This window comes from Gracilinanus agilis, chromosome 2, assembly GCF_016433145.1.
Source record: "Gracilinanus agilis isolate LMUSP501 chromosome 2, AgileGrace, whole genome shotgun sequence".
Lineage (NCBI taxonomy): Eukaryota > Metazoa > Chordata > Mammalia > Didelphimorphia > Didelphidae > Gracilinanus > Gracilinanus agilis.
The window spans coordinates 149191666-149211544 of record NC_058131.1 but is presented as its reverse complement, the minus strand read 5'-3'; the positions used below and the strand labels follow the sequence as shown (position 1 = coordinate 149211544).

General features: G+C 37.5%; 1 protein-coding gene across 1 annotated transcript in view; it reads left to right on the top strand.

Annotated features, from left to right (window-relative positions):
- Window positions 1-19879, top strand: part of NINL (ninein like) — a 176728-nt gene that overhangs the window by 135183 nt on the left and 21666 nt on the right. Inside the window, exons 15-20 of the mRNA XM_044663444.1 lie at window positions 1798-1942; window positions 6918-6983; window positions 9976-10085; window positions 11499-11845; window positions 15416-16888; window positions 19033-19137. Of these exons, the coding sequence (XP_044519379.1) occupies window positions 1798-1942; window positions 6918-6983; window positions 9976-10085; window positions 11499-11845; window positions 15416-16888; window positions 19033-19137 (2246 nt within the window). The remainder of the gene's footprint in view (window positions 1-1797; window positions 1943-6917; window positions 6984-9975; window positions 10086-11498; window positions 11846-15415; window positions 16889-19032; window positions 19138-19879) is intronic.

Here is a 19879-nt window from a genome sequence, read left to right as displayed (position 1 = left end):
TGCTACTCTGTAGCCTTGGGAAAGTGACCTCTCTGGACCTCAGCTTTCTTATCTGTAAAATGAAAGGATTGGCTTAGATGACTTTCAAAGCTCCTTCATGTTCTAAGTCTATTATCTCTAACCTCTTTCTCATCTATTTTCTATTCAGAAGACTGAGATATTTTTTTAAAAAAAGTTTTCACTGGCATAAAAATGAATTTAATTTTACTGTATCCTAAACTGTCTTTTAAAAAAATTAATATTTAAAATATAAGCTTCTCTCAGCTTCCAAGCTTTCCAAATACAAGTGCAGGTGAGAGTTGGGGAAGAGGAAGATTCATCCCAGAATCCTTATTTCCTTATATCCTCTTTGAGTGGGCCATTAGAAATGAGGACAATTTTAAGTCAAATCTGGAAAGCTGGGGGCAGCTGGGTAGCTGAGTGGAGTGAGAGTCAGGCCTAGAGACAGGAGGTCCTAGGTTCAAACCTGGCCTCAGCCACTTCCCAGCTGTGTGACCCTGGGCAAGTCACTTGGCCCCCATTGCCCACCCTTACCACTCTTCCACCTATGAGACAATACACCGAAGTACAAGGGTTTAAAAAAAAAATCTGGAAAGCTTTTCCTTCCTCTTGCATTTGTCCTGGATTTAGCTACATGTTTGTAGTTCTTATTCAGTCTAAAATAGGAGATCCATTGTGTCCCTTGAACAGAAAGCATAATTTTTTTAAAAGCTAAATTTCTAATTCAGTCCTCATAGATTATCTACAAACTTCAATTTCTTGCATTTTGTCTGGGACCCAATGTTCTCGCTTTTCTCCTTAATTATCTCTGTGCTTGTTTCTGAAACTGATTCTGTTAGTTAGCTCAACAGAGATGGCATATTTTTGCTATAATTGATTACTCCAGTGTCTTTTTTCTCCCTGCCTCTATTATAGCCTAGGTGCATCTTTTAAAGACTTTGTACTCGAAAAGGTTACTGTCCCTGAGATTGATTGTCATTATTTTTTAATTCTTTTAAATGTTTGTGTGTGTCTTTTATCATAATCAGTTTTGTTTTGTATAATGTCAGATAATGGGGGATAAACTGGTCTCCCATTTTGTTTAAAACTACTAAAATCTATACCACCAAATAAAAACTTGAGAAAAAAAAATTAAGCATGTTGAAGATTTCCATTCTGATTAAGCACCTGCTATTTCAGAAGATGTTAAATCTTTAACTTCATTTCCTTATTTCTTGTTAACTAGGTAAATTAATCAGTTAAGTATGAGTCCATACCTATTGCCTAGACAGCACTATTATAGGTGCCATGAAAAAGATCCTAAGGAAATAGAAATTGGGGTCCTTGATCTAAGATATCCCTAGTCCTTTTGGAACCTAGAATCTAGTTAGAAACTTATCTGCTAATGCTATAGGGCAGGGGTCAGCAACGTATGGCTCTTGAGCCATATCTGGCTCTTTTGAGGGCCAGATATGGCTCTTTCTGCAGAAGCCATAAAGTCAATTTTTTTTCAGGCCCTGTTACAGGAGCGCTCACTGTGAGCACTGTACGGCTCTCACGAAATTACATTTTAAAAAATGTGGCTCTCACGGCCAAAAAAGTTGCCGACCCCTGCTATATGGTATTATCTGTGGAGCATCAGAGGGATATAAAAACATAGGGAATATGAGTGACAGGCACAGTGCTTCCTTGACTGCAAATTTCCTTTTCCTGGTTTCTTGTGGCCCCTTTTTTATGTGGCATATTTTCCCAAGAGCCCAAGTGTGTGATGTGGCTGCCGCAGGTTGGATTGAGATTGTCTGGCTGTGCCCCTTACAGGACCTAAGTGACAGAAATGATGAACTGCAAACAGAATTGGAAGGTCTGCGGTCCCAGCTGCATGAAAGCAAATGCCATCGCTCGTGGAGCCAAGAGAAGGACAATGTGCCAGACGGATACCTTTTCCAGGCTGATGACCAAGAAGGTAGAATGCTTATAATTATGGAAAAGAAGTTTGGAAGTGAAAACCCTTGGAGAGCACTCTTTCTCCTGTGCTGATTGAGCCAGATTTTTTTTCCTTGATTCTCACTTGGTGCCCCAGGGGAGATGCTGCTGAACTTAAATTGATGTAAAATCATGTTTGGTTCTTATGCTCTACTTTTGTGCTAAGGAAAAGGCCTTGGCAACATAATGCTTAAGAGTATCTACGAAACAGTTTTGAAAGGAAACCAAGGGGCAACTAGATGGTGCAGTGGATAGAATGCCTGGCCTGAAGTCCAGAAGGCTCATCTTCCTGAGTTCAAATCCCACCTTAGACACTTCCTGAGCAATTCACTTAACCCTGTTGGCCTCAGTAAACTGGGCTGGAGAAGGAAATGGCAAACTATTTCAGTATCTTTGCCAAGAAAACCCAAAATGGGGTCACAAAGTGTCTGAAATAGCTGAATACCATCACAAAGGAAAATGAAATATCTTTTAGTGGCTAGAAAAGATCCTGAGATTTAAAGATCATGTTTTGGATTAAGAGAATGAGGCAGGGGCTGCGAAGTCACTCAGTGGATTGAGAACTAGACCTACGAATGGGAGGTCCTGGGTTCAGATCTGGCCTTGGACTCTTTCTTGTTATGTGGCCCTGAGCAAGTCACTTAAACCCCACTGCCTAACCCATATCACTCTTCTGCCTTGGAGCTCATATACAGTATTGATTCTAAGAAAGGAGGTAGGGTTTTGAGGGGAGTATGGATGGAGGGAAAGAAAGAGAGAAGAAAGAGAGGGAGAGAGAGAGAATCCATTGCTTAAGCTTATAGAGGCAATCAATAGCAGAAGTGAGGTTTGAACCCAAACCATCTGCCTTTCAGGCCACCTAGCTTGTTATTCTCTAGTTGTTTTCACTAGACAGAATTCCCTGAGAGCAGAAACTGTCTTTTGCTTTTCTTCATATACTCATCTCTTAGCACAATGCCTGGCACATAGAAAGTACTTAACAAATACTTATTGACTGATTCTTAGTGGCTAAGAGAGAGATCCACACTGAAGAGAATGTATTTTTTTCAGTTAAAACATTTTTTAAAGATCCTATCTCCCCTGATCTCCCAATTAAGAAAACTAGAAAAACAAAAGCTCCATTAAAAAACACATATTGTCAAGTGAAACAAATTCCCACAATGACTTATGTCCCCAAAAGCTGTTCTCGAACTTCATTTTCAGATAAAATTTTCAGAGTGGGAAAAAGGACTAAAATATTCCTAGGAGTAACCTGAAGGAAAAAAATGCCAAGCTCTTTGGCTTTGGTGCTGCCTTCTCTTAGGAAGATGGCTTATCATTGGTGTGCTGCCATTGATTGATGTAAACAGGTGTTGAAAAGTAGCTCTGCCCTTGAGCTGAGGCCAGAGGAAGTCATCTGAATAAATGCATGCCCAGTAGACTAATGCCACAGCCAGAATTGTGGGAAGGTTAGTGTTGCAGATTCAGACTCCTGAAAAGAACCAGCATTTATGTAGCCCTCTTAAGTTTGGCAAAGCATTTTACATACGTTATCTCACTGGAACCTCACAATGGTGTTGTATGGTCTGTAGTATTATCCTCTTTTTCCAAATGAGAGAAATTGAGGGATTTGGGACATTGTAAATAACCTGTGAGATTCAAACCCTGTATCCTTGGACTCCAATGTTCTACCTTTTCAGAAACAGTAGATATTTCTGTGCTCAGGGACCTAGAATACATTCCTTTATACCTATTATAAAAAAGTCACAAAATGTCTCCAAAAGACACTGGGCAAGGTCTCATGGTTTGGTGGCAGCTAGGTGGCACAGTGGATCAAGCATCAGACCTGGACGCAAGAGATCCTGGGTTCATATTTGGCCTCAGACACTTCCCAATTGTGTGATCCTGGGCAAGTCACTTATCTCCAATTATCTAGCCCTTACCTTAATTGACACAATATTAATTCTAAGATAGAATATAGGGGGTTTATAAAAGCAAAAATGATCTCACAGAATTCTCAACATCCAAGAAGCATGGTAGACTAGATAAAGAGTTGGACCTAGTGTCAAAAGTCTTAGATTCATATCTTAGCTCCTCCATATATTAAGTGAAGTTGAGAAAGTCACCTTTCTTGCCTGAGCATCAGTGGCCTCATCTATAAAATGAGGCCATTTTACTTCATATCTAAGGTCATTTCCATGTGGTAATTTCCATCCATTATATGCTTTAAGGTTGTAAACCATTTTACATTTATTTTTGTTGTGTTCAGTCATTTTTCAATCACATCTAACATTTTGTGATCCCACTTGATATTTTCTTGGGAAAGATACTGGACTGCCTTGCTATTTCCTTCTCCAGATCATTTTGCAAATGAAGAACTAAGGCAGTTACATGACTTACCCATGGGCACACAGTTTGTGTCTGAGACTGGATTTGATTTCAGGTTTTCCTGACTTGATATGAGATCTGGCATGCTATCTAGTGCTCCTACCTGGTTGTCACATGACCCCATCTGAGCCTTAGGATAATTTTGTGGAGGAGGGGATGAAAGTATTTGCATTTTAAAGATTAGGATTCTGAGAGTTATAGAGGTGACTTCCCTCACACAGTAAATAATTAGGAGAACCTGGCTCTCTAACTCTGAGCCCAGTATTACTTAAACATAATGCCTTTCATCCTCTAGACAAGTGCACAGTTGCTTCTTTCCACATAGAAAAATGAAGCAATGGTAGATGCCCTTTCAGGTTACTAGGAAAATTCTGGATTGTCCTCCTTGGGGTAAATACCTTAACTGGAATAGTATTAGTTGGATGTCATTCTTTACTAAATAGGAGCTTTTGTTGTAGTGATGCGGAGGGGAGTAGGGGCAACTGAGTTATGCTACCTTCTTCAGCTGTCCTCCCAAAGCATTATTACTCTTGTTAATCAATGTACCCATTCCCTGTGTGCCAAGCACTATGCTACAGTTGAGGCACCAACTGCGCTTTCCCCCAAGGAGTTTACCTCCTATCTGAGGTAAATAGCACACGCAGATAAATCAGTACTGAATATCTACACAGTCAGTGCAAACAAGTAAATACAAAGTAAACAGTTGGTGCAATCAGGAAAGGCCAATCCTTACATTTGGAAAATGTCATGATTCTGGTGGTCCCAAATGCTTCTGAGCAGTGAAACTCACATTCAAGGTTTGTGGAACCCTCTAATAACTCCCCTTTTAGAGACAATGGGATGGAAAGAGTATTAATGCCTGAGTTTTTTTGTTTTCTCAATTTCTTAAGGTTTTTAATTGATTTTCATTCCTTCCCTACTTTTATCCAGAGGCAATAAACTGCATTAACAGTTACATGATCCTTGCTGATGGAGCAGAAAGGGCAGCCAGTAGAGCCCATATCCCTGCATCATCAGTAGAGGACTCATGCCAATAATAAGTGCTTTACATAAACTCCTTTTTTTTTTAACTCCTTACTTTTTGTCTTTGAATCAATACTAAGTATTGGTTCCAAGACAGAAGAGAGGTAAAAGCTAGGCAATTGAGGTTAAGTGACTTGCCCAGAGCCACACCACTTAAAGATTTGAACTCCCATCTCTAGGTCTGGCTCTTCCATCCACTGAGCTACCTGATTGCCCTATGTAGACTCTTTCAGTACAGTGCAAGTACGAGTAACTAACTCACTTAAACAAGTCCTGTCAGCTGAAGAACTGATATCCATGCTGGCAGGAGTGACTTATTTATAGTCTATAGGCTTCTCTGCTTGAAGCTTCTAGATTCCCCAAATTTCCTTTAAGTCAAATATTTCAATGAATGCCAACATAATGCCCCAAAGAGCTAATGAAACATTTAAAGGGGAAACATGAGTGGTAGTTCCATATTTCATCTTAATCTTTCATTTTTTTGAAAAGTCGATCAATCAACTATTTACTGAATGCTGACTTTGTGCTTGGTATTAGGCTAGGCACTGGATAGGGAAGCAGAAGAACATGAGCCAATCCACTGCACTCAGTTGAACTTGCCTTCTAAGATGAAGATGGGGTGAATAGTAAACATTGTAATCCCTGTTTTGTCAAATCAAGGACCCTGAAATACGTAGAATATATACTATGGAACCACAGGGAAAAAAATTGATCGTAGATTTTCAGTTGTAAGGAAGTCAGCAGCCATGTAGTTAAAATAAAACTCCAAGAAGAATTCATACTACAACGTAGCTGAAAAAGTGGTCTTCCAACCTCTGCTTGAAGACCTTCAATGAAGAGTAAACTACTAACTTCCAAAACAGCCATTTCACTTGGAAAATATTTCCAATTGTTAGGAAATTGTTCCTTATATCTAGCCTAAATCTGCCTCAAAACAACTTCTCCCCAGTTTGGCCAAATAGCATGTCTTTATCTCTCCTCCAGAAGTCAGCCCTTCAAATGCTTGAAGAGAGTGATCATTCTTCCACTTCAAGTACCAGGTTTTTCCAAGCTTAACATTCCCAGTTCTTTCAGGCATTTTTCACATGGCTTGGGCTTGAGGTTGTTTATCATCTTGATTACTCTTCTCTAGATCATTTTATCCATGTCCTTCTTGAATTGTGTGCCTAGGACTGATCAAAATATTCTCATATAGTTTAACCAGGGCAAAGTATAGCAGGACTTATCACCTCTTTGTTCCTAAAAACTATATCTCTCAATTTAGCCTATTTTTAAAAACCCATTAATTTTTTTGGCTTCCACTGACTGAGATTATAGCCCTCTAAAATCCCCATTTTTTTAGACCTATTATTATCTACTTCATTTTGTACATATGAAATTGCAAAGCTAGTAGTTCTTAACTTTTAAAACTTTTTTACAAGTCCCTCTATGATGTGACATCATATATATGTATACTACAGTAGGGAACTTTATGTACTATATTGTCACTGAGAAAACCAACATTATTTTAATAACTCTGGAACCTCCCTGTTTTCTTTCTGTTCCTTCTATTCCCCTTTTTATAGAAGCAATACAGAGAGTCAATTGGGCCCTTCAAATGAGGAGAAGTCTGTCTGCTAAAGGCAAAAATGGTAAGAATATTTAGTTGAGTCACAGATAGGACTTTTCATAATAAGCACTATAATTAGTGGTGGCATTTGCAGAAACATAAAATACATTAAATTAAAAACATTTTCTGGATTGACTTCTTCCTCTGCTCACCCTCATTAAACTGATACAGAATGATATTTCAGTATGCTTTCTTCTAGTTTCCAGGGTAACAAGATGTCTTCCCATCTAAGTATCTGCCCCTTAATTTTTCTTTTCCTGGATACCACTGGATCTGAAATACTTTTTCCTTCAATTTCAACAACAGCAAACACTTATTAAGCATCTATTGTGTACAGAACACACTTCTGTGAACTGGAGGAAATAGAATTCAAATAAGACAAGGTTCTTTGTCAAATGAGAGCCCTTTCCTTTCACACATAATGAAATGGCCCTTTTCCTTACCAAAGAAAACTCTTCTTCATCTACCAGTGATCTCATGCCATCCTGTCTGCTCTAGCAGATTACCCTCCATGTATCTCCTCATTCACTAATTTTCAACTGTTCTCCATATGTTGATTGCTTCCTTATTTGCTACAAATATGCTCATTCTCAAAAAAAAAACCCTAATTTTTTCCATCCATCCCCACTATCATCTTGTATCTTTCCTTCTTTTCGTGGCCAAATTCCTTGAGAAGGCCATCTACAATCAGTGCCTCCACTTTCTTTCCTTTTTTTGTCACTTAAAACATTCATAACCTAGCTTCTTCCTACTTTTCAAGTTTTCCTGGAAATCTTCCCCCCTGCATACTCTATGATACTATGACATCTTTCTCCTTGCTGTTCTCTCTCCCAGTCCTGGGTATTTTCACTAGCTATCCCCGATGCCTTAAATACTTTCCTTGTTTCCACATACTGGCCTCCCTAGCATTTTTCAAGTACATTTAAATTACCATCTTCCTTAAGAAGCCTTTACTTATTCCTCTCAATCTTAGTGTCTTCCCTCTGAGTTTATCTCCAACTTATCCTGTACATACCTTGTTTGTACAATTATCTGCATTTTATCTCTCCTATTTGACTGTCCTTGAAACCAGGATCTTTTTTTTTTCCTTTTCTTTATATACACAATATCTAGTACATTGTTTGGCACACAATAAATGGTTAATGAATTCTTAATGACTTGGTTTTCTTCTTTCCTGATGCTTATAGTCAAATGGGAAAAAATTAAAATACTTGCTAAATAACTATAATAAATAGTAAAACTATAAGCATATTAGAAAGAGATGAAGCAACAAGATAGATGAGGTCCAAGGGGGAAAGATCATCCCTGACAATAACAGTCATTGAGTTAGCATTTGATCTGAGTTCAGAAGTGAAGAGGGGAAAAGAGGATATTATAGGTCTAGGGAACATAGTCACAAAGGCAGCAAAGTATGGGGTATTTTTTGGTGGTGAGAATAAAACAGACTAATTTGTCTAGAATATAGACTATAGAGAGAGAAAGCAATATAAGATAAGCCTGGAAAGTTTGAATGGAATTAGATTTTATATATAATGTTATAGCATATTATATTATATTATATTATATTATATTATATTATATTATATTATATTATATTATATTATATTATATTGTATTGTATTGTATTGTACTGTACTGTACTATACTGTACTATACTGTACTATACTATATAGGACCTTTAATGTCAAGCAAATGTGTTTGACTGTTATCTGATTGGCTTTGAGGAGTCTTTGAAATAGAAAAGTGCCCAGAGCAAAAGATGTTGCACCAGGAGATATCAAGAATGGACAGGAAGGAGAGAAGGCACATGACTTGCCTGGAATGACACGACCACAATATATCAAAGGCAGCTCTTGAACCCATGTCTTTTTGGCGCTGAGGCTAGCTTTCTATCCACAACAATCCAGGTTCTCTGTATATCTCTATTAATAAAGGCAAGGGTGTATGTACATACACATTCTCTAATATATGTGTGTGCCTACATAAATATACATGCACACATATCCTCTACTAATCAGCAGTAGTCAGTTAACCAGAGCAATTTATTTTCTCAACATACCAGATAAATTTAATTACTGTATCACCAGGTATATGGGAAAACTCTTGATTGGCAGTAAAAAAAGAATCAATAGAATAGCAAGGTGCTATTTAACTTCAGTAGCCCTCTCCGTGTTTCTAATGGTCTTTACACATGCACACGCGCACACACACATGCACTTGCATACACACGCACACACGCTAGTGAATAAAGAGCAAATCTTGTATCTGATACATACATGCTGTATGCTTCTGTATGGCATGCACTGTGAGCAACTGTTGAAAGACTACTCCAAATATTAGATGATAAAGCCCTCCGAAGAATGGCTTATGGGAATATCCCCTTTGTTTGGGCTGGTATACCTACCTATGCATGGTGACCAGATTCCAAATTTAGAATACAATAAATTATACTTCATTAGTGAACTTAGTCCCTTCTTTCTCTAATTCAGAAGTACTTTTAGGTCTTCTTATCTTTGGGGCCATAATTGACACATGGATTCCTCAAAGTGCCAGGTTACTCAAAGCTCTGGTTATTAGGATATTTGGGAATATTCTATTTTAGTTTGTTTTTCTCACTATAATGCTAGGTGTCATTCTTGTCCTCTAATATCAGCTTCATAATGAATTATACTGTGTCTCCTGTTGTGTCTTTATTTTTTAACTTTTTTTGGTTTGAAGAAAAATCTATTAATATTCTCAATAATAATACTATTAATTTGAATGGTCACCGCCCAGAAGCATACGGAATGGTAAGAATGAAAGTTATGGGCTCAGTTGTCTTAGAAGGGAGGAGGGAAATAAATTGAGAAGGAGAAGGGCTTGGGAGAAGGTTTCTAAGAGAAAAGGATTTAGTTTACGTAGTGTTTTTGAACTTTTTAAGCATGATTACTTGAAATCTCAGTTAAATCTTGGGATTTGGAATGGGATCCATCTCTTCTGCCAGTGGGTAAAATGAAATGCTATTTTCTTTGCAGGCATCACTTCTGTTGGAGATGATCATATACCAGTGAGTATAGAAACAGAGATAATGATAGAGCAACTGAAAGAACATTATCAAGATCTCAAAATCCAACTGGAAACTAAGGTAAAGGAAGAGAGAACTAAGGAAGTCATAGTCCAGAAAATGCACAGTTAGCCAAAAGAAAATCATTTTTACTTGTTCAGTTGCTCAGCTGTCATTTGCCACATGGATATCTCTCTGACATGGATTTAGAAGAGGGCTTGCCAGTTAGTAAGGCATGAATGAGAATGATAAAGAAAGTCTTTTGAAATAGAGAGAAGAATGAAGCTTGGTTGCGACATGGTGAATTTTCAGATCTATTATTATTATCTATCGTCCACAGCATATTGCTGTGAAATGTTTGTGGACTTTAACCATGTAGATTAGAGCCAGCTGTTGGCAAGTGATCTCAGATACTGTTTTGGGGGCAGCGGGGTGAATTGGGAGCCAGGTCTGGAGATGAAAGGTCCTGGGTGCAAATATGGCTTCAGACACTTACTAACTATGTGACTCTGGGCAAGGCAAGTAACACTGTTTGCCTCTGCTCCTCATGTATAAAATGAACTGGATTAGGAAATGGCAAATCATTTTTCGTATCTTTGCCGAGAAAACCCCAAGTGGGGTTATAAAGAGTTGGACATGACAGAAAAACAACAGAACAACAAAAATAATATTTGTATATATCTGTATACATTGTCTAGAATGGAGATAGATATAGACAGCTGTATAGATACCTAGATCTAGATACCTATTATGTATACATGTATGAATGAATGTGTGTGTGTGTGTGTGTGTGTGTGTATTATATGGAGAGAGAGACAGACAGATTGGCAGACAGACAAGCAGAGAGAACGATGAGGGGCAGGGAAAAAGAGAAGGCTAAATTACATTCTGATTTTTTTTTTTAAAAATTTGTTAGTCCAAGGATATTATCTCCTTAAAAACCTTTTTTTTCCTCTCCAAAAACACAGTACTAAAACCTGATTGTGATGTATCATATTTTCCAAGTAATGGAGATCTAGAAGAGGTAGGCTAGCTACTCTTGTGCTCCATGCATTCTCATCTGCCAGACTGGATTAATACAAAACTCAAAATTGAAGCTGTCTTTAAACTAATGCTAGAGTTTATATGTTCATTATTATGCCGGCTAAGCCATGCAATTCTTCTGTAAACTCCAAATACATTTCTAAAATTCCTTCATAGTGTTTAAAATAAGCCTTTATTTTGCATACTGATTGTCAGGATAGTTTCAGATTCTCATAATTGCTAAACCTTCTTCGAGTCCACTCGGGTTGTATAGTGCAGCCTGTAAAAAATAGTGTTACTGATTGTTTTATCCCCTTTCTAATGTTTTTATGCAACAACAAATTTTAGGTGTTTTTTTTTTTTTAAAAGATCATGATTATCTCTCTTTCTCTCTCTCTCTCTTTTTAAGAAATGTGTTGTAAGCAATGTAAGGGAATGACTATGATATCCCCTTGGTGTCTTTTATTTCAGGTAAATTACTACGAGAGAGAAATAGAGCTCATGAAAAAGAACTTTGAGAAGGAAAGAAAGGCCATTGAGCAAGGCTTTAAGATGGAGATTAGTGAGTTAGAAGATCAGAAGGCTGATTTGGAAGAGCTGAATGTGAAATCGAAGGAGATGATTGAAGGCCTCAAAGATCAGATCCAAAAATCAACCCAGACCCAAGAGATTAAGAGGATATTAGAGAAAGAGAGATCAGAAATGGAACAGTACTACGCAAAGGAGATTTCCAATCTAGGACAGCGGCTGGCCCAGGAAAAGGACCAACTAGAAGAAGAACTGAAATTGAAGCATCAAAGTGAGCTGCACTTGATGAGGTCTGATTGCGTATTTTCTTTCTGGATTTTCAAGACTGCACATTCTTGAGAGGAACAAAAACATGAATTTTATTTAGTCAAAGAAACCAGGTTAAAACTGTAATTCACTAATGGCCAGGTGATGATGATTTATGGGCAGAAGGGTGGGGGCTGGAAGAATAGGTCATAGCTATTGGAAATAAGTTTCTTTAAAGAAAAGATAGCTAATAAAAAAAAAGGTCTTTGCTTATTAAATTTTAATTCTGTTCTTTTTATATAATTCATGCTAGACTTCATATTTCCCAATACCCAGTGAAGAGACTACTTTTTTGTCATGTTAATATTATTTTCCATGTCTCCAATGGATACTTGTAGATATGAGATTGGAAAATCATGACAGAGCCCTGAAAAATTGATGAAAAGTAATTTTTGGTTAGTAAGATAAAGAAAAAATGTAGTGTTTCAAGTACTAAAGGACCAGAATCTAAAGAAATAACCACATGTCCGTACTTGTTTTGAACCCTTATGCCTTACTTAACACAATGTTAAGTATCTAGTTAATATCTAGCCAATGTGTTCCATATTCATGCCAAAGGACTTCAATCTTCTAGGAAATCTTCCTTGAAATTAAAGGATTCTTAAAATCTACCCAGTTTGAGAGGTGATTGGCTATTGGTAGGAAGAAAGTGTTAGACCTCTAGCCAATATAATCAAGTGTTGATTTAAGACAAACATAATATTGCTTTAAAAAAATCCAGACTTGTTAACTTATGTAGCTTGGAAGGGTAAGTTTATATCAGAATGAAGAGTTCAAATCTTTGTGCTAAAAGTGGAGGTGAAACATTCAACTGAGTTCAACAAAAATGGTACAGTTGCTAGAGTGCTAAACCTAGAGATCAGGAAGACCTCAGTTCAAACAAAACTCAGACACTTACTAGCTATGTGACCTCTTCTGCAAAAGGGGAATAAATAGTACAAGCCCCTACCTCTAAGATAGGGGGATAAAATACTGTAACATGATTTACAAGCCTTAGAATGCTATAGAAATGGTAGCTATCAATCATCATCATCATTTTTATTATTGATTAAACACCCACTATGAAAGGTTCTATGCTGAGTGCTGGGGATACAAAGATAGCTATGAAAAATCTTGTAACTTCATGGAGCTTATGTTCACTCAATTCTCCTTAAAATTTCCCCCAATAAGTAGGAGGTTTTTTTGTGCCTATTTAAAAACTCAGGGGGGCAGCTGGGTAGCTCAGTGGAGTGAGAGTCAGACCTAGAGACAGGAGGTCCTAGGTTCAAACCTGGCCTCAGCCACTTCCCAGCTGTGTGACCCTGGGCAAGTCACTTGACCCCCATTGCCCACCCTTACCACTCTTCCACCTATGAGACAATACACCAAAATTAAGAGTTTATAAAAAAAAACAAAAAAAAAACAACTCAGAATCATTTCCCAATATACCCCTATCCCTAATTGAATTCTCCCTTGTAACAAAGAAAAATTCCAGGAAAACTCAACTAATAAAAGGATTACATCTGACAGAATATGCAACATTCCTATCTAGAGATGACCCCCCCTCCACAACTTCTTTTGCTCAAAGGAGGGGAGTATGTCTCCTCCTCTTTGGAATGAAAAGGTTTGCCAGATTTTTTAATTGTTTCCATTAACGTAGCCTAGAAAGTTGCACTCCCCAAGTTGGCATTTGAATATGAAGAAATCATTGAAAAAGATACTAAAAGATTTTCTTCAGAAAGGTTTTCACTTACTCTTGTTCAATGATGCTCCGAGAAAGATGCAAAATGTGATATACGAAGTAAGGATACATTCACAAAGGACACACATCTCTTTAAAATTTCTCCCTTGTATTAAGGAGAATAATGTGCTCCCATAACAAATACAGAAACTCTAGCATCTACCCTTGCATTCTCTGCACCAATTAGGTTTATATTTTATGGAAGGAAAACTAGTCCATAGCCATACTCATTGGGCAGATGGGGATAATTGTACCTATTCAAGTTATACATTAGAAGAACACAGTGACATTTCCTGAAGTTTCAGCTCACCATCCCATTTGGAAACTAGACCACTTGGGAAGCCCAATGACCTAGAGTCACCAGAGCTGGTCTAACACTAGTACTGGACATGTAGTTAATGCTCAGCAAATACTTGTTGGTAAGAAGCTTAATTGTTGTGGACCAGCCCTGTATTCTGCAGATTGTGGATAATGATTTCTCTCTCTTCAACTGAGGCCGTAAAGATGAATCGAACACATCACTTTGCTTTTACACCAACTTATTCTCTCTATAAAAAACTTGGTGCAGTGTTTAGCAAAAGGACACTTGGAGGGCAGCTGGGTAGCTCAGTGGAGTGAGAGTCAGGCCTAGAGACAGGAGGTCCTAGGTTCAAACCCGGCCTCAGCCACTTCCCAGCTGTGTGACCCTGGGCAAGTCACTTGACCCCCATTGCCCACCCTTACCACTCTTCCACCTATGAGACAATACACCGAAGTTAAGGGTTTAAAAAAAAAAAAAAGGACACTTGGATTATTTCTTGTGTCTCTACCTCACAAATCTTTTTTTATCCTTCAAAAAAGGCACGTTTGAATGAAATTCAACAGTTTAAACTTTTTATGAATTAAAAAAATACCATATCTAAAATCAAGTAGGACATATGAAAATTTATAGGTAGATAGACATGCTATATAACAACTCATGCCATTAATTTAAATGGAGATAAAATTTAATTTAAAGCAAGCATATGTTGTTTGGTACATGATGAATGTTAACATATAAAAAGGGCATTTAACCAAGAGAGTCACGTTTCAAAAGAGAATCTAATAGCAACTCTCATGACTCAGTCTTGTACTCTTGCTCAGTAACTGCTAACTTAACACATTTCATAAAAGCCCAAATGATGGGAAATATTTAGTCCATGAGAGCTTTTGTGGTCTAAACCTTAATGATTTTTAATTCAAATTGGCATTGTTTTTCCTTAAATATCTACATAGAATTAGGTCACTTTATGACAATAGCCTTCTGCATTTAAAACACATTTTCTGTTTTTCTTTGAATTCTATATTTTTAAATAAATCAATTCCATTACTATTTTGAGAATCTAGTTTACATGCTTATAAAGCTTAATTCCATTGCTGTTTTTTTTTTTTTTAAATTTTAACCCTTAACTTCTGTGTATTGGCTCCAAGGCAGAAGAGTGGTAAGGGTAGGCAATGGGGGTCAAGTGACCTGCCCAGGGTCACACAGCTGGGAAGTGTCTGAGGCCAGATTTGAACCTAGGACTTCCCGTCTCTAGGCCTGGCTCTCAATCCACTGAGCTACCCAGCTGCCCCCCATTGCTGTTTTAAATATAGTGGGTAATGCACTTCTGTGAAAAAGAAAACTTGAATAATAATTGTTGATTTAATGCATTTTTATTGGGAATGGAAAACAGAGCACATGAGCTGAACATTTTAAAACAGAAAATCTGACTTTTGAGTTAAAAAAAAGCAAAATTTGTGGTTTAGGCTAAGAGAGCCAACAATATGCATATCTTTATTGAACGTGGGTCAATGTAAAATTGTTTATCTGTAGGACAGAGGCAGAGATCGAATTGAATCAAAAGCTGTCATGGACAGAAGCCCAGCATGCTGAAAATTATAAGAGGTTATTGTTGCAACATCAGCATGAAAAGGAAGACATGTTACAGAAATATAGTCTGCAAGTGAAAGAGATAAAGGAGCAATATGATTTAGAAAAAAAGCAATGGGAAGAGAAAGAAAAGGAAATAATTACTAAGAATAAAAAGAAAGAGCTAAAGCTGGAAGAAAGGATGAATGAAGAGCATGCTAGAATATGCAAAATGTTTGTCATTGAAAAAGAAAAGGTTGAACTCACTTACAGAATGCAAATAGAAAGGCTTACCCATGAAACAGAGAAAATGAGGGCCCTCTTATCTGATGAGAAAAGACAGAAAAATAATGAAGCCAATTGTGTGATTAGCCAAGAAACATTTTTTCCACTCAAGAGCAGAAACCAAGAGCAGGCTCTCCTCTATGAAGAGGGCAGGAAACAAGATGAACAGTTATTATCATGGCCCAAATCCAAAGGTGAAAGTCATGAAAAGTCTGATGATGCATTTTTTATTCAAAAAAAGAAAGAATCTGAAGGAGACAAGATAAGTAATTTAGAAACAAAATGTATAGCTATAGTAAAGGAACAAGCTTGCTCTACTAAGACTGTTAAAATACCACCCGAGTTTCAAACATCCCTGTCATCTGAAAGGCCATTTGATGGTGTCAGGATCAGCGATGCCAACTTGGCTTTGCCAAATACAGAAGAAACCACATTCCTTTTTCCAGAAAGCATGTGTGCTCCATCACTTGGATCTGAAGAAGGATGGAAACAAGAGGAACAGCAGATGAAGGATCAGTTGGTTTCCATTGATGAAAGAGGCATCCAGAATGAGAATTTTTTAGACCATCCCAATATCAGCAGAGATAAATTGCTTTTATTGAAAACAGAGGAAAATGGCTTGCTTCCTCAGTTTCCACAGAAAGCACACTTGATCCAAACTCTGGAGCCAAAAATGAGTTTGGCTTTTTCAGGAAAGGAGGACATTGAGAAGCAAAGAGGAGTTTTTGAAGAACAAGTTGAGAAACTCACTGAAGAGCTGGAATCAGTGAGATTGAAGGAACAAGATTTGATCACACAGGTTCAGGAGACAGAAGGCCAGACTCAAAAACATATAATGGGCTTGGAGCAGGAATTGCATCTCCGGGAGGAAGCTCTTAAGAAGGGAGCAAAACTATTAGATATGTATGTACAGTCACACCAGCAGCTAGCAAACCAATTGAGGACCAAGGAAGAAGAGCTAGCAATACTGCGGGAAAAGGAAGAGGTGATTCTCAGTCAATTGAAGCAAAAAGAGGAGGTGGTCAGAGAAAAGAAGTGGGAGACAGAGACCCAGCTAGAAAGAGAAAAGGATGAGATGAAGATTAAACTGATTCAACTGGAAGAGGTAGTCCGTGCCCTTGAGAAAGAAACAAATTCGAGAGAAAATGACAGGTTTGATTTCTAAACATTTTGGGGGGGTTAAAATTAAAAAACAAAAACAAAAACACCACACACACAACTAATGTTTACTAATGGCTCCACCACATTCACCTTTTCATTGCTTACCTGCCACAATCACTTGCAGACTTGAGCCGAAAAGTTGAACAAATTTGGAGTGTTACTATGTGAGGTGGAACGTGTCTTCTAGTTTATCTTTTCTCTACTTAGGTCAAATAAAGGAATAAGCATTTAACATTTCCATGATTTTCTAATATGTAGTCATTTTGCAGGTGTTAACAGCCTCTTTTTAGATATTTGTTAACGCCTGTTGAAAATATTTGTTATTGCATATAGATGCTGTAAACAGTGGGGGAGGTAAGAAAAATGAAAGAAAATTAGAAATGGAATCATTTACCATGTTACAGGTTTTGAATGATGGCATTTTAAAAATGCAATGAGGGCCTTCAGTTGGATGATGTGTTTTTTACTATTGTTTTCAAAGTTGTTGTGATTGTGGGATTTCCACTAGGTCTTTGAAAAGACTTCTAATGCTTATTTGAAATGAGATGTTGAAAAATGAAGACACTTCATATATTCACCTTTGATGAGTCTGATCTTAGCATTATAGAGATGTACTTTTATTTCCTTATTCTCTATTTGTAGACCAGCCTCCCTCTAACCTGGTAGGCATCTTGTCAGATCACAAGACAGTAACACAGAATCAGAAATTTAAATTGTTATGTTTTCATTTAAAAGTATCATGAGTTTGTCCAGCTTGAGTATTTTAGGATAGTGTGGCCTCTAGGTCCCTTTGAGCTGAAAAGATTATTTTTATTCCTCTGATTCAGTGACATTTTCCATATGGTTACATTTAAGTGTATAAAATGAGAGAGCTTTTATTGTGTTTACATTTAATTGGCGTGCTTCTTCCTAGACAGGTTGAATTTCTCTTGGGCAGGCTTTAAGTTAAAGTATTATTGCCTCCTTAGGGATTCTGATTTCTTGATTTTTCCCTATTGTCTTTACCAACTCACCACGGAGGCCCATAATTTCCTTTGCATGTTTTGTAAAGATAGGGAGTTATATAAATGAGGAGATATCAGATTCCAAATGTTTAATCCATTGAATAAATGCCCACCATACACATTGTCCTTTTAACTATTGTAGGATTTGGCAGGGGTGAAGGGTGGGGGGCGAGTCAGAATACGTTGATTGATCGATTGGTCTTGGCTGGTATTCACCTACCTTTCCTTCATAACTTAGATATACTAAAGACAAAATATGTGGGTAGCAAGAATGAGATTTAAAAGATTCATTATTATTAGTTATTATGGATGAATCATTATTTTCCATTCATGGTTGACACTTAGATAAGTGAATGATCTCTACCAGTTATGTATTAGAAAATGAATATTCCATCAGATAGATTTCCTTTATCCTCATATACATTTTTCTCTCCTTAGATAATCCTCTCAATTTTTTCTTTTGAAAGCCATCCCCATAAATAGTTGCAACTATTCTAGTGCTGGTTCCATAGTGGTACAGAAGGGGAGAGCCCAGTGCTCTTAAGATTTCTGTGGATTTCTATCTCAATCTCTCCTGCGGGTCATTGATGGCCTTGGGCACTGGTCCCACTTAATAATTCCAATCTGCCTTTGATCCAACTGCCCATCTTTAACACAATAAATGTTTTCCTTCAGGGAATGATATTGAGATGTAGTGTTATTAACTTATGAAGGGAAAAACCCTCAGCAAAAGGAACCAAAGCATATGGGCATATTTGTGATTAGCTGACTGTATGGAAGCTTCAAACAAATATTTCTGCAGAGCAGCATCACTAACCTTAATTAATTAATTAATTTCATTTGTATTGATTGATTTGATTAATTAAAGCCCAAATTTTCATAGGTTGAACATAGTTTTGATCCAGTTCACATTGAAAAGAATTGTTTCAAGTTCAGGAAGTGTATCCTGTAAAATTACCAAGAAAATATTAGCATATATCACATCACTGAGTGGGAGAGGTCAGTGGAAAAAATGTGGACAGAAAGATTTTTTTAAATGTTTCCTTCCATTGGAAATCAGTCTAAAAAGTAGAATGAAAATGGCAGCCAGGCTCCCAACATCATAATTGTTTTTTTTTTCTTCTTATGCAGAATTGAGTTGTGTACACTTTCTGAAGATAACCGCATACTGAAAAATAAGCTGAAAAAGTTTCAGCAAGAACTAGAAGATGCAGCCGTAGAAAGTGACCAGCAGAGGTAAAGGATCTATTTACATTATTTAGAGTATAACATTTAGGCATTTAGGGGGTTATAGATTACACCTTTCTATGTTGCTGGTGTAGATGATATTTGAGAAGATGGTGGAACATACCTTATGATTCAACTTTTAAGGGTTCTGTGACTTCGGACTGCCAGGACCCCTCTGGCACAAGCATGTTTACGAGGATAAGAAAGTATTGTTAAGGACTGGGTACTAATGATAATACTAACAGTATCTTCACTTCCCCAAACCTTTTTTTTTTTTTTAACATTTATTAATATTCATTTTTAACATGGTTACATGGTTCATGCTCCTCCTTTAGCCTTCACCCCCCGCACTCCCCCCACCCATGGCCGATGCGCATTTCCACTAGTTTTGTCATGTGTCCTTGATCAAGACCAATTTCCAAATTGTTGGTAGTTGCATTGGTGTGGTAGTTTTGAGTCCACATCCCCAATCATGTCCACCCGGACCCATGCGTTGAAGCAGTTGTTTTTCTTATATGTTTCCTCTCCTGCAGTCCTTCCTCTGAATGTGGGTAGCGTCTTTACCATAAATCCCTCAGAATTGTCCTGGGTCATTGTATTGCTGCTGGTACAGAGGTCCATTACATTCAATTTTACCACAGTATATCAGTCTCTGTGTACAATGTTCTTCTGGCTCTGCTCCTTTCGCTCTGCATCACTTCCTGGAGGTCTCTCCAGTTCGCCTGGAACTCCTCCAGTTTATTATTCCTTT